The sequence below is a fragment of the Gavialis gangeticus genome, unplaced genomic scaffold (assembly GCF_001723915.1).
Source record: "Gavialis gangeticus isolate Ggan-Ray unplaced genomic scaffold, GavGan_comp1, whole genome shotgun sequence".
Lineage (NCBI taxonomy): Eukaryota > Metazoa > Chordata > Crocodylia > Gavialidae > Gavialis > Gavialis gangeticus.
The window spans coordinates 6,513,256-6,528,231 of record NW_017729004.1 but is presented as its reverse complement, the minus strand read 5'-3'; the positions used below and the strand labels follow the sequence as shown (position 1 = coordinate 6,528,231).

Below are 14,976 nucleotides of genomic sequence, written 5' to 3'. Positions count from 1 at the left end.
ATCAAATTAACCCCCCCCCCCCCGACTCCCATGCAGCCTCTCTTATTTTTTTCCCAAAATAAACCACCTACTCATGGTTTACCCATAATCCATTCCCAATGGAGCTTCACTGACTCCTGTCTGTCACCTTCCCTCCCATCTTAAGGTATCTATAGCAACTCCTTTCCTTTGTGGAGGGGTTAGCACCGTCCACCTTGATAATGTTAGCACTTTAACTGTCTCTTTGTCTCTGCTTAAAACCATGGTTACCTAAAGATTTGATTCATGCTTGTACAGAAGAATATAGTCAAACATCCCATTGCCTGCTACATGTAAACTTCCTTACCGTTTAACATGAGTTAGTCTGTAAAGCTAAAAACAGAGGACCAGCTTAATCCAGAGGTAATTAGTCCAAGATTTGACTCCTATCAAAACAGACGTTTATATGTGACCCTTAAAGGGCAGTTAACTCAAACTAGTTGTGATTGCTTCAGGACAAAGTGTTAATTCAGATGCTTCACAGGTACTTAAATGTGGGACCATGGGCTTGTTCATCTCTAAAGTTTGCTGCAAGACAAAATGCTCGCATCTGAATCCAACAGGTTGTCTGTTTTTTAGCTTAAGCTGCTGCACTGCTTTGTCTTCTGTCTGTGATTCCTATAGGCACTATACAGCTAACAGGTCCTTATCTCAGTAATACAGTGCTTCTCAGGTCCTGATGAATTTGCAGATCACTGACTAGCAAACTTGGGGGCTTTGCTGTTCAGAGATCAATGTCAGGTGGAAGTGAGGTCACACCCTGTAGGAGTTGAAGAGATTCTTCCTAAAAGCCTGAAGGAGAAGATGGGCTTTAGAGACTGCTTAAAGCAGCGGTTTTCAACCTTCTTCCATTTGCAGACCCCTCTGGAAATTTCGAATGGAGCTGCAGCTCCCTTTGAACTGTCAGTGTAGGCATTCACATACTTTTGATTGATCATGGTCATCTTTCATGACCCCCTTGGACATTATACGTGGACCCCCCAGGGGCCCGTGGACAACCGGTTAAAAATCACTGGCCTAGATGATCATAGAAGCGGATCCAGCATTTTGTGGGAGCAGCGACTGGTGCTGTTGGGGTGTCTGCACCTCACCCCCTCTGCTCCCTGCTTTCTTTCACACCCCTCTCTCTATTCTCCTTGCACCAGGGTGGGCAGACCACATTGCAAGAACATTACTTGGGGCCTGTTTTAAACAATTGCCCCTTCCCCTCCATGCTCAGAGGCTTGTCCCCTTCCCTCCCTATCTCCCCTCACCTGCCACTGCCTCTATGCCCATTGTCCAGAGGACAAACGGCGCTCCAGTTGCCCCTGCCTGCTCTTGGGTTGCAGGGAGGGTGAACGAGCCTGCCCTTGCTGCTGTCCCAGGCTGAGCCTGCCCCCATCCAGCCCAGCTAGAGGGGCAGGAGCAACAGCAGCAATTGGGGAGAGAGAATTAAAAAGTTTAGGAGTGAATTCTGCTCTCTTTTAACGTGCTGTCGGTTTGGGGGCCTGGTGAGTGTGCACAGAGGAGAGGAAGTGTGGACCACTGGTTAGGGCACCAGTATAACTGGCCTTTACAGCACCAGGAATGAGAGGGCCCACACAGTACAGCTGTATGCTGGTATAACTTAGAGTTCAGTTTTGCATTTGAAACTCTTTTGGCCTGACACTGCAAAGGTGAAGGATTGAGATAACAATGGCAGTTGTTTTAAATAATTCCTGCAGAATGCCCCGGTTTTGGAATGGGCGGCAGGTTGGTAAGCAGCTCTCTTAACTACAAGAATACAGGTGGTAGCTTATCTGTGTGTTGAATTCTCCCCTCCCATGTCATCACCCCGGTCTGTTTGCTCCTCCATCGTCTGCGGTCACTTCTCAACCTCTTTCCTGGCAGGGGAAATGCCACGACCATGATGGTGGCGGGGAAATACCCTGACCAAGGTAATGCAATTAAAATGGCACTGTGTAGTGGAGGGTGCACCCTCATCTGCTTGCAGACAGGAGTCCCTGTGAGAGCTTCATGGTTAGCTCCCACTGGCTGGCTTCCAGCGGGAGGATTTTGGCTGCATGCTGCCTTTATGGAAATGGGAGACTCCTCCCTAGCTTGCTCCAGCTGACGCAGGGCTGAGGGCAAGCCAAACTCGGGGGCGCCCAAACCCCAAGCTTCTGAGGTTGGGCTTGCACCTAGGATGACTGTTCAAAGGATTTGGAAGTATCTGAAGCTGCAGGGTGGGGTGGAGGATACTTGCCGGTAGCAAGGCCACAAATGGACCTGATCTGACTAATTTGACTTGGAGCATGAAAAAAATTCCTTTAAAAAACCCCCAAAACAAATAAATAAACCCCTCTTTCACTCCTATAAAGGCAGACCTCGGTGTCCTTGTTTCTAGAGACACTTTGGTGCCCCCCAGGCACCATGCAAGGATTCAGAGATGCATTTGCTTTATCCTGAATGTCACGTTGCTCGGTCCTGGAGAAAAATGCTAGGAAGCTGTAGCCCACTAGAACCATCCACACGGTTTATGGATTATGATGTGGTCTCAAATCTGCTTCCTCTAGGTCAGCACCTCTATAGCCCCCTGTGGTCAGGACATATTTAACACGCTCGAGTTCAGTATTGGACAGACGCAGAAGTCTGGATCATCAAGCTCGAGCAACTAGTTTATTAACAAAAGGCAAAAATAGCACTTCTATAAAGAAGGCAAATTACCTCCTGGGGGAGCAGCGTCACAGAGTTTGCCTCATGTCAAAAATCTGCCCCAAAGGAGATGCTCAGAGGCACTTATTTAGGACCTGGTTTCACCAGACGGACTGGCAGAAGTTTCCCATATTGGCTGTGATCTGCCTATGTGCTTTACCCACGGTATCTCAAACTCAGCATGCAGTTTATTTGCTGGAGCTCAATGCACTCTGGTACACGGTCTGCAGCTGGAACATCAGCAGAGCTGTGATTTGTCCGAGATACGCTGTAGTCTTAAGACTAGCTTAGCCCCAGTGAAATGCATTCTGGGATTATAGTTCATAGTTATTTACTTAAGTACAAACTTACTGGCAATATAATGGATTGACTAACCAAGGCCATATTGAAAGTGGAGCAAGAGCTTAATGAAGCCAAGTAAAACCTTCAAGGTTTGACGCCTTAGACTGAGTCAGGTTCCCTGAGTTAGTTCAGGATAGCTTTGATTTGGAGGGGTCACAGCCCTGCCACTGACTCTTTTTGGGACCTTGGGCAAGTTGCTGGCACTCTTGGCATCGCAGCCCCCCATGTGCCCACTGCAGCTGCTACCTGCTGTCGAGCCCAAGTGAACAAATGTGCACTAGAGCCAAAACTCCCTCCTTTCTACTCGCTCCTGCTCCCGGCCGTGTCCCTGCCCTCGTCTCACCTCGCCCTCTCCATTTCAGAATTGCAACGAGCGGTTCCAATACAAGTACCAGCTGCGCTCTCACATGAGCATCCACATCGGACACAAGCAGTTCATGTGCCAGTGGTGCGGGAAGGACTTCAACATGAAGCAGTATTTCGATGAGCACATGAAAACGCACACAGGTGAGACCTCCTATAATGCCTGCCCCAGTGATGAAGTACCAGGGGCGTCCTGCTGTAGCTTGTGATCTCCCCAATGTACCTCGTAGGGACATGCAGCACCGACCGTCTCTGCTGCTCCAGACTTGTGCGTGGCTTCCTGCCTCATTGCGGCGTTTTGGGGCAGATTGGATTCTGCTACGAACTGCTTGAAAGTGGTAGCATGACTAGGGTGGGCAAGGAGGGCATTAGGTCCTGGGGTTGACTAAGGGAGGTGGGGGACACCCAACTGCAGGGCACCTGTAGGGGGGTTCAAGGCCCATAGTAACTCTAGGCTGTGGCTGCATTGAACAGGGGAAGGTGTCTCCCAGGCAAGTAGCTAACCCCATTGACTGCCCCTTTGCAGCTGCCACCAAATTAAAGGGTTTTACATCATTGCTCAGCATGGGATTCTGTGGGGCAGGCAAGAGACTCAACTCTGCCAGGGGGATGCTTCCTCTTGCTCCATGCAGCTGGACCCTGCAGCTGCTAGGAGCCTCAAGCCCCACACCTCTACCCATTGAGTCCTAAAAACAGCTGCCTAGGGCACAAACCCTGCCTGGAACACCTCTGACTGGACAGTGGGTTGATTTGGCAGGTTAGCAGGGTCTAAGAGACATAGAGGATAACTGCAGAGAGGAGCTGCTTGAAGTTGCAGCAAAGTAGGTTTAGATTGGATATCAGGAACAACGTCTTCGCTCTTAGAGCAGTGAGGCTGGGGAATAGACACCTAAGAAGCTATGGAGTCTCCATCATTGGAGGTCTTCAAGTTGAGGTCGGATGGCCGCTGGTTGGGGGATGATCCAGGTGACCTGTTGTCTTCTATGGGTATTTCCCATGCTGCTGGGCTTTGCTGATTGCCACCTGGCACCAAAAAGGATTTTTCCCCTTCTGTTGCTACAAGAGACAAGGTTTTATTTCACTTTCCTCGGAGGCGTTGGGCATTGGCTGCAGCTGAGGCTGGGGATTTTGACTGTGCTGTCCAGTGCTCCTCCTGGGACTTAACCCTGGAGGGTCTTGGCTAGAGGGTCTTACATCTCTGCTCAGGGTCAGACAGATCAGCACATTTGGGGTCAGGAAGCAGTTTTACCCCATGGGGTATGGGGGAGTTTGCCTTAATCTGTAGTGGGGTACATGGCCCCTTTCCTGGGATCTCTTGAGTGTATATTAGCAACCTTTACAGCAGCAGGATGTTGGCTGCTGTGGTCCCCCTGCTTTACCTGTAGCAGGTTAAGGTGTGGTATTGTGTCAGAGTTGACCATAGTTTTGCTAATAGGTTAGATAATGGTTTGATTAGGGATGATCCTGTCTCAGGCAGGGGGTTGGACTAGATGTGACCATTGGAGGTCTCTTCCAGCTCTACTTAGCTCTAAGTTTCTCTGATAAGGTCTCAGTGTGACCCTGCTGAATTTTATTTTATTTTATTTTATTTTATTTTTTGGAGCACAGGCTAATCTTCAACAGGATCCCCAGCTCTGCCTACCATGCCCATGCTTGGGGAGGGGTTTTATGGCAGAGCATATAAGACATTTTACTATGACTCTAGCTGGGTGAATCATAGGATCAGAGAAGGGACCTCAGGAGGTCACATCTAGTCCAGCCCCCTGCTCAGAGCAGGACCAGCCCCAACAACATCATCCCAGCCAGGGCTTTGTGAAGCCAGGTCTTAAAACCTCCAAGGATGGAGATGCTACCACCTCTCTGGGTAACCTGTTCCAGTGCTTTGCTGAAACCCTTGTGCCTTCACCTCCACTAAGCCTAGTGAGGCTTAGATCAGGTTGTCCAAACAGTGGCCTACGGACTACATCCAGGGTTAACACACCGCCCATAGGCTCCTGGCCAGCAGCTGTTTCCCCCTTTGCTCTGGCTGTTGGGATGCCCAGGGTCTCTGCAGCAGGGCAACATGGGGGAAGGGACCCTGGGAGCCTACTGCCTGCATGGCAAGGAAGCTGCCCGGTATGGCATGTGAGCCCATGGCTGTACAGCACGCAGCTGTCAGCCACCCAGACCATGGACAGCGTTTGGTTGGGTGAACCTTGATTCCTGGACATGTTTTTTCTCAGGTCTGAGCTGAGAACCACGGCAGAGACGGTCATGCGAGAGCGGTGCATCAGCTCTATGGGACTAAAACCCCTGGCTAACAGGGGAAGAGATGAGGGGAGAGCCCAGGCCTTTGTTGGGGGTGGGAGTGGGCTACCCACAGGCGGAGGCAAGAGAGGTCTGTAACTCCCCGCTCCCTCGTCTCCTCGCTCCCCTAGGCGAGAAGCCCTACATCTGCGAGATCTGTGGCAAGAGCTTCACCAGCCGCCCCAACATGAAGCGCCACCGCCGGACACACACGGGCGAGAAGCCGTACCCCTGCGACGTCTGCGGCCAGCGCTTCCGCTTCTCCAACATGCTCAAGGCCCACAAGGAGAAGTGCTTCCGCGTCAGCAACCCCCTGGCTCCGGACACCAACAGCACTGGCAGCGGTGGCCTGGCCCTTCCCCAGAGCACCGTCTCGCCGCACCTGCCCTCGGGCGCCGGCATCTCTCATGCGACACAGCACCCCCATTCGCTCTCCTTGCCGCTGCTTCACCCTCTCCCTCAGACCCTCCCTCCTCCTCCTCACCTACCGCCACCGCCTCCCCTCTTCCCAGCCGGGCGGATCAACTCGAACAACAATTAGGCCCTGCCCGTGGTGCACGGGTGCACACAAACTGGTCTGCCCGTCGGCAAGTGCCCAGCAGGCGTTTCGTTCCCATTGCTTGGGATGGGAGGGAGGAGAAGGGGGCTCATTCCCTCTCTTCCCCCACTCCTTCTCTCTCATTGTTTTTCTTTTGATTTATGGGGGGGATTTTTGCTTGTAAGCTTTCCACCGAGGGGACGGGCTCTCTGGGCCAGAGCTCATGTAGCAGGAACAAGCTCCCAAGCAGCTTGGAGTGCACTAAAACTGGGGGGAAACACGGTGTTTCAATAACAGTGTAGACAAAAGGCCCTTTCTTCCCCTCCTCTTCTCCATGGTTTCATCTCTTGTGCTTCCCAGCCCAACCTGTCCTCGTGCCCAGCTTGCTCAAGGGTTTTCCTGAGGTGACTCCCCTACGCGGCAGTGTTTAGTACCAGGGTGGCTTTGGCCCCTACCTATTCTCAACCACAGCTGCTGCTTGTTTCCATGCATTTGTCCGTGTTCCCTGCCATGATATTAGACGATCAGAGCTTTGGATTTACAGTGCACGCCCCCTCCGTCAAGCCCTTCCCACTCACTCCTCCTAGTAGTGGATGTTTTCAAGTCTCCATCTGGTTAACAGCCGTTTTATCTTGTCCGAGCTCTGCAAAAGGGTTGGTAGCAGTCGCTCTCCGTTTTAATACACAAGGCTGCACGCCCCAGCATGCAGGGCTCTGTTTTATTCTGAAGGGCTTCCTGCTGGGAAGAATACTTTATCCTGTGGCCTGTTGACTTCATGGGCTGCCCCGATAATGATTGCTACCTTGCGGCCTTTGGCAGTAGCTGCTTATAGGTGAAAAGCGTACGAGACAGATGCACGCGGGTGCAAATGTGCAAGAGAATTAGACATGCTTTGAGACCTGGTGAGGAACACGGGAGGCCTTTTTTTTTTTTTGCACTGGAGGGAGCTACGAAAATAGGCACAAGGAAGGAAATAGATACAGGTGGGGGGGGTCACCAAGCGGCGGGCTCTGAAAATGGGGTACCGTTTATTCACGTTTCAGAAAAGCTCCATTGGTCAAAGCGGCAGTGGCAGTTTCTAGGTGTAATCTAGGCATGTCCTGTGCTGGAGTCATTCTGCTGGAAGGCTGGCACAGCACGGAGGATCTTGGTGTGCGTTCATCATTTCATGCATGTGTGTCAGGGGCTACTGGGCATGGCTTTGCAGTAACGCAGTCAGTATGGAGGGGATGTTGCCATTACTGGGAATCTCCAATGCCCACAACAGGGATGACCTGTCTGAGGGCTTCACAATGCACTGCTATGCTTAACAATAGCTGTTGAGGGAGCTGTTGCATTTTATCCTGCCTTCTTCCCACCCATAGCCTGTGACACACGCTCACAGTTTGGTAATCTAAAGCACAAGCCCCAGACACACCTGCATCCCATGGAAGCAGTCACTGGCTGTGGTTCAAATACCAATTCTTCAGAGGAGGGGAAACCACCTAGGCTAGGAATTTGGGTAGTTTTGTGTGTGTGTGTGTGTGTGGGTTTTTTTCCAACCAGGGTGTGTAAAATAGTTAGATTCCCTACTGCCCAAAGCCAGCAGCGAGTCTTTATATGCAGGAGCTGAGCTGGAACTGTGTGTCCCATCACACAGTTGTACTCCAGGTGAGCACTTGGTTGGCTTTTGGTTTTAAGAGGCGTTAGAAGGTGGTTCCACCAGTCCCAGCCTAGTCCCACGCATCCTCCTAGTGCCTTATGGGGGTGGACAATAAATCTAACTGGCTTGTAAGCTCCTGGCTGTATGCACAGGGCTCTGGGGGTCTTGCACTCTGCAAATCAGACCTGCTAACCTGGATTGTGCACTCAGCGAGGGCAATAATTTGACCCTCTCCATTCTCTTCTGTGAGGTCTCCTGCCCCAGTTTGTTGCTCTCCTTGAAGAGTCCAGGTTATTCCCCCCCTTCGTGGCACCGAGTTGTTGTCTTTGTACAGAGGGAGTAAGCTTGGCTGTCTGGCTCGCGCTGCTAGTATTCAGTTGCCTTATTGGCATGGGCTTTCTTATGGGAGAAGGAGCCTTAAGAAAATGGACATGCACCTTATGAAATATTGAAAGCCCACGTGTACTTCCAGTTGGGTAGAAAGTTGGCGTTGGCAAGCGTAATCCCCTACCCCTGGTGCTGTGTTGCTGTTTGACGGAGGTGAGCCTCTTCCCCATAACTGAGTGGCCTGTTGAGCTAAGGAGAGTTAGGGAGGCCTTTGGAGCATACCTTGAGTCGGTGGTATTAGTCAGTGGTGGTGGCTCTGAGCGATGCCTACAGTTTCTTCGTTCCTTTGCCCAGGTTGTGTTGAAAACTCCCCGTTTGGCATTTTGCTCATTGAAGGAGTCTTTGGTGCAGGGGGTGCTCAGTCTATGACCCTGATGTCATGCGACTTGCACTACAGCGAGCGACTCATAGTAGCTGGTTCAAGGAAGACCGCTCAGGCTCTGTTTTTTGCTAGCCCCTGATGGCAGGAGATGAGTTTTCTTCCTGCAGGGCCCTGTTTCACAGCAGCGGTGTTTACATGTCAGCAAGGTTGCAATGGTGTAACTACTGTACTGACTCTATAGCTTCCCTCCTCTAGGCAAGGAGGAAGACATCCACGCAAGCACCTTCACTTCCCATCGACAGTAATGAGGGACTTGGCTGCATTAGGTTGTTGCAGGAGCTGCTTCATCCCTTGCAGAGTGGCACAAAAACAGCACCAACCGCAGGACACAGAGGTTGTTCTGCTGTTGATCACTTCATGGTGTGCATCTAGGATGCAGCAGCGCTGGGCAGAGAGTGCTAGGCATGAGGACAGGAGCCAGGTTCGTAGTGGTGAAGCAGTCATGGTAGAGGTGGCCATTGGGTATGAGAGAGGGAGCCAGAAGGAGGAGGAAAGCACACGTGGCTGGCTACAGAAGCCATTCCCCATTAGACTGTAAGGGCTTAAGTTGTGGCATCTGTGTGCGGGTGTCTGAGCAGTGTCTGGTTTAGGAAGGAGCCCTGATGCTCTTATCTCTATGTCTTCAGCTCAGAAAAGCATCCAAGCGCATGTGAAGCCTGTCTCTGTTCAGCGAGGCATTGCATCTCATGGAAGGCAACGGGGTTTAACCAGATGCTTAAAAGTTAAGCACATGCTTCAGTGCCTTGCTAAAGGTGGGTGGGGTAGGATGCTGTGCCAGAAGTAAAGGGACAAGGAGTCTGATGCGCAGGGGAGCCCCTTCCCTTTGCACTGAGGGGATTTAAATGGCTGATGACTTTGCTCCCACTTTATACACCAGGTTCTGGCTTCTTGTCCCTAAAGCGCCAGCTTGTCTTTGGGCTTATGCATCTTTCACCTCCCTCGCATCCACTGTAGCTTCTGTATTGAAGTCAGTCAACATGTTGCAGGGCCTGGCTTCATTCATGCCGTGGAGAGAGGAAGGCCACTGCAGAAATAGCTCTGTACCATCCTTCTGCAGTAGGTGCCACTGCCCTGCTTTCCCGCCCCCAGCCCAAATGCGCTGGGCTTTGTCAGGACCATCCCTCATCCCCTGCAAATCACTTGTCTGTAGAAGGCTTCATAGCTTGCGAGTCAGCTAGAAGGTCCTTAGGCACCCGGGTTATTGGTAAGAACCCAGTCCATGCTACCGTGGCAGATGTTACCATCAGAGGATGGCTGGATGGTGGTCTGTGCGGTAAATCGTCTCATTCAAACCCACCTTCACCCTTGTCCATCGTATCCAGTCCTCATAGGACCTCTAAGCAGAAGCCAGGGTATGAATGGGCACCTGTTTCCCTAGTGCTATCTAGGGTTGAGGCTGGTTGGCAGAGCATTGCGAGGGAAGGTAGCCTTTTTGTGCAGAGAGCTTCACTCCCCCCCGATTCATTCTGCTGGCTCCTTTTCCCAAGAGTAAGCCTACTCCTTCCCATTCACTCGAGCTAACAAAGAAAACGATCCTTTCCCTAAAACCAGTCTTCCTGCCTGCCCCTGCACTGAGTCGGGGCGTCCCTCTAAAGCCGGTGGAGTCATGCTGTTATCCAATGCATCACCAAAAGGCAGATCTCAGCTGCTTGGAGCTGCCCTGGCAGCAGCTGCCTGGCTGAGACGCAGGTGTAGGGATGAACCCCGCTCACAGCCATTAGTCGGGGCAGATTCACTGCAAGAGGCTGCCCAGAGAGCGGGTCCGGGATGGCAAAGCGTGGCATGCACACAGCACTTTGAGAACCTGATGGCACCCCCAGGCCAGGCCCAAGATGCGCTTCCAGGAACCCCCTGGTCTCCGACCCCTTTTGTCTACACCTTTATTAAGCCTAAATGTGTCCTAGGGATCCATCTGTTTTGTTACGTACTGAGAACTGAAGTGGAGCGGTTCCCCAAATGCATTGGCATCATCCCTAGTCGAACTCCCATCAAAACCTTTGGAGTTGGACTGGCGGGGAGGGGAATGGGCCCATTGCATTCAAGCGTTTTGTTGTTGTCGTTATTATTTTTTAACTCTTGCACCTTAACCCCCTTCACGTCCCTTCTTCAGCTGACCGAGAGTGCTGCGAGGGGCTTCATTTCCATTAGCCATTAACGCACATTCTGCAAATTACCTTTCCGCAAGCAACTCCACGCGCACGTGTCCCCGTGTGCGCCTACACGCCCCGTCTCTCCAACCTGCTTTTCTTTCATTGTGTTGGGAAAGGGTATTTTTTTTTTTTTTTTTTTTTTAATTCCCCAGGAGTCTGGTAGCACAGACCAGTTTGCCTCGTGGCCTTCACGAAGCAGGGCTGGCCCCCTTGGACGACAGCCATAACAGAAGTGCAGCAAGAAGACAGCGGATCGACGGGTTGAAAACGGCTGTGACAGTGCAATAGAGATTGGCCTCGGCTGCTAGCAGCTCCACTGATCATGCTCTTGGTCTGGGAGCCGAGCCGAGAGACGGACCCTTGGCTCGCGTGGACAGAAGCAGTGTTGCGGCATGGCCCTGCCTAGTGATACATCATTCACAGAGGGACGGAGCGATTAGGACTAAAACAAAACAAAAAAAAAACCCCACCGTGGTAGCATTGAACTTGAAGGAGACAAACAAAATCCAAGCACTCCACTTGCCTCAAAGTAGTTTCTAACGCCTGACGTTTGGCTGTGTATTATTTTATGGCATTCAGTATCTGTTGCCCAAACATGCCAAGTTTAAAAAAAAAAAAAAGAAAAAAACAAAAAAAAAAAGAGTGTATCGGTGGGTCTACTCGTGTGAACAAAATAAATGAAGCACTTTATTCTGTATAGTTATGGGGGAAGGGAGGGAGGGAAGCGGGATGAGTTCGGATGCTTTTCGGAAGCATCTTAAGTCATGTTCTAGGAAATGTATTATTACTTTTTTTTTTAAATGACCATGTGTAATCAATATATGTTTATCTCAAGTCCAATTACAGCAGTGCTCTGTTTGGCATGGTGCAATGTGTGGGAAGGGTGGTGGCTCTCTTACACTGGAGAAAGTCACGGTCTAATGTAGCAGCACCAAATCCTGCTCAGCTGCGGATGGTTGTTGGTCACAGCAAACGGCCTAAAACCAAACGGGTCCCAGATGTCTTTAACATGGAGGCGAGCCCTGGGGAGATAGCAGCCCCCAGCGCGCATCTCCATCCCGAGTGGTTTTACTGATGGCAGAGATGGGTTATTGCTGGTACCTGCTGTCTAGGCTGGTGCAGCTACTTGCATTTTGTGCTTCTCTAGACTAAATGTTTGGTGACCCCGTGAGGTTCGCTGTTGACCTCCTACCAGGGAAATGGGGAGCGGCAGCTGTTGACGCGCAGTGTAGCACCACCGAAACTGGGGTGAGAGCAGGATTGAGTCCTTGGTCTGCGTTCTAGCGATCTGGAAATCTTTTGTGATTGTTAAAGAGGTGGTGAGTGGGAGGACTGAACCAATAAATGAATCCGCCTTTTATAAAAGAAAACATCCCCTGTCATTGAAGCGCACCGCTTGGTCCCTTTGGCCCCACTCTTGGGGGTTGCTGTCGCCAAAAAGGGCTTGGCAGGACCGGCACCTTTGCAGGCATCTGGCACGCGTGCAATTCCTGCTGACGGTGGTGGAAGGTAGTGGAGCATGGGGACTAAAGAGCCAGGCCCTTAAGTGAGCAGCATTTATTGCTGGATGGTGGTTTGAGAAGGGAGGGCACAAATGGGTAAAGATGTCTCTGGATTATTGGAAGCGGCTGTGGGGTGTGGTGGCCGGTAGAGCCCTTGGGCCTACTTCATGGGTTGCAGCAGGTGTGGAGCGGCTTGGCCCTCGCACACCCCAAACAGCAGTGCAGTTGTATATCAAAGCTGGAGAGCAAGGCCGCATCGGTTCATGATTCTGCCCAGAAATGGGGCTCTGCAAAACGGCACTGTTCTGATTCGACTTTGTTTCGAGTTTTGTTTCATTTCAAAAGCACTGTTCTGTTTTGTTTCCTCAAAACTGTTTTGGTGATTTGACACTGTTTTGCCCGTAGGGTATCGTGGGGAATCATAAAATGCAGCAGGCAGGTAGATCGGGGTCTCGCCTACACCCTCGGGAGTGCTGCGGGGGCTGTGCCGGAGTCCTTCCAGGGGTGCAGGGCCCCAGTCTGCCTGCCAGATGAGAGAAACTGGGTGCTGCTACCTGGGATCTGCTCGGGAAAGATTGCTGCTGTTGCTGACCCCGGGCAGCAGCATCCGGCTCCTGTCATCCCGCATGCAGATCGGGGGCACGCACCCCCAGGAGGACTCCAGCACTCCTGGGACCGGCGGCAGCACCGCTCTTCCCCGCGCCGGTCGCAGGCGGCAGCACCCGGCTCCTCTCTGGCAGGCGGATCAGGGGCTCGGGCTCCGGCACAGCCCTCCGGGGGGGGCGGGGAGCCTCCGATCTGCCTGCTGGATGACAGGAGGCGAGTGCTGCCAGCTGGGACCGGCACCGAACCTTTCGAAACATTTCAAGTTCCCTTGTTTCATTTTGAAGTGGTTTCGAAGGCTTTTGTTTCATTTTGATTTCCCTGTTTTGAGCTCAAAACGCATCGAAATAGCTTCGAAATGAAACACCGGGTGAAATTTCACGCAGCCAGGCGGCCAGCAATGCAGAGGTGAGCTGCACTGGCTTTTCCTAGGGCCAGCTCCACTTGCCCACTACCGCCTGGCAAGGAGAATATTTTGGGCAAAGCTTTCTGCTGGGGATGATTGCTGGCATGACTCTACCGACTGCAGTGCAGAGGCGCTGGTTCTTCCTAGCATTTTGTTCCCATCATAAACATTTCTGGACAGCACCGATCCCTTAGATCAGTGGTTATCGACTATGTTGGGCTCAAGGCATCCCTCGAAACTCAAGAGGCTCTCAGAAAATGCCCAGTCTTGTGTGTTTTCACTACAGAAAATGACTAGAGCAATTCTTCTGTTGCAAAGAAGCCAGAAAGCCCACGGCAGGGCAGAGCATTTTTGCATTCTTGTTTGAAATCTCGGGGATTTTTTTTGTGAAACCTGTTGGCACGCTTAACACTGCTGATATTAGACACCCTCGGAAAGATTTCCAGGCCCTCCAAGGTACCTCGGCACCCTGGTTGGGAATCGCTGCCTTCAGTAGAAAGCCATAGTCCAGATTTGGGTGTCTGGTCCTTCGCTGCTAGTGACACCTTCGGCTGTGTATGGCGTCCAGACGGTGTGGGAGTCTGCTCTGCCGTGCTGCAGACAGGAGTACGGGTGAGCCTTTGAGGATGCTAACGCAGGCTTCTGCGCCCGGGGGACTGCTGGGATCTGAAGATTCATGCAAGACACAGAAAACTCCCACCAGACTTCAAAGCAGCCGCAGTTGCACTTGCAGTCTACGGAGCGACGCACTGTTTTGAGAACTGAACAGCGGGCGTGAGAGAGACATTGCCTTACTCTTAAGAAAGGGTGTCAGGAGCTGCCAGTTTAAATGAACTCTCCCCCGGGATAAATGCAATACGCGGTCACTTCTCTGCCTGGCGCTGGCAGCCCGAAAGTTGAAACCAATTGATCGTGCTTTCAGCTCCGATTCTTTTGTGGGAGCTCGTAGCTATGTTGACTTCCTTAATGTCCTATAATATTATGCGTAATGCAAGCTAATAGTACGGGGAAGGGGGAGAGGAGGGAGAACCAGCCTGGCCGGCCTTCAAATAGCTCTTCCTAATGGAAAGCAGCACTTGGTGACCTTGATCTGTTCTTCCCTCCCAGCTATAGCGTCACACCCTGTGTCTGGTCCTTCCCACGTTGTGTTAAGATTGCCCAGGGTTGCGGTCATTATGGAGTGGTCACCTAAATGCGTCCTTCCAAGTGACGGCACCGTGCGCTGCGTGGCGGGTAACTTCTGAAGTCGTACGCGTACCCCTGGGCGAGGAACGGGGAGAGAAACCAAATGCTGGTGCCATGTCAGTTCAAAAGGGCATTTCTGTGTGTGGCAGGGGGAGCCGTTTCCGTAGGCAAGCCTGGCTCCCAGGCGTAGCGGCGCGACTGCGAGCAGGAGGGCAGGGAGTCTGCGAGGTCGGGTAGTCTCGTGCCTCCAGCTGTGGGGTTTGGTGGTTTCCATGCGCTGTGCTTGCATCACGGAGGGCAGCATCAGCCCCTGCCTGTGGGATAAATCACCAAAGCCAATGGCACGCAGCGTGGCTGGAAGCTGGTTGAAATGCTGCATCCACGGCCTTGTTTGCAAAGTGGGCATAGCAGGAGTGGTGGGGGCGCAGTCTGGTTTGGGACTGCACGGCTACCCCCACTCGGGAAAGCTGCTCCCCGGCCTGTCGTCTCTGGACGGGGG

At 52.0% G+C, this 14,976-nt stretch overlaps 1 protein-coding gene across 1 annotated transcript in view; it reads left to right on the top strand.

Moving 5' to 3' along the window:
• The window catches only part of ZBTB47 (zinc finger and BTB domain containing 47), a 91,511-nt gene extending 84,613 nt beyond the window's left edge, over window positions 1-6,898 (top strand). Inside the window, exons 5-6 of the mRNA XM_019508064.1 lie at window positions 3,396-3,540; window positions 5,814-6,898. Of these exons, the coding sequence (XP_019363609.1) occupies window positions 3,396-3,540; window positions 5,814-6,223 (555 nt within the window). The 3' untranslated portion in view covers window positions 6,224-6,898. The remainder of the gene's footprint in view (window positions 1-3,395; window positions 3,541-5,813) is intronic.
• Window positions 6,899-14,976: the final 8,078 nt, after the last annotated feature.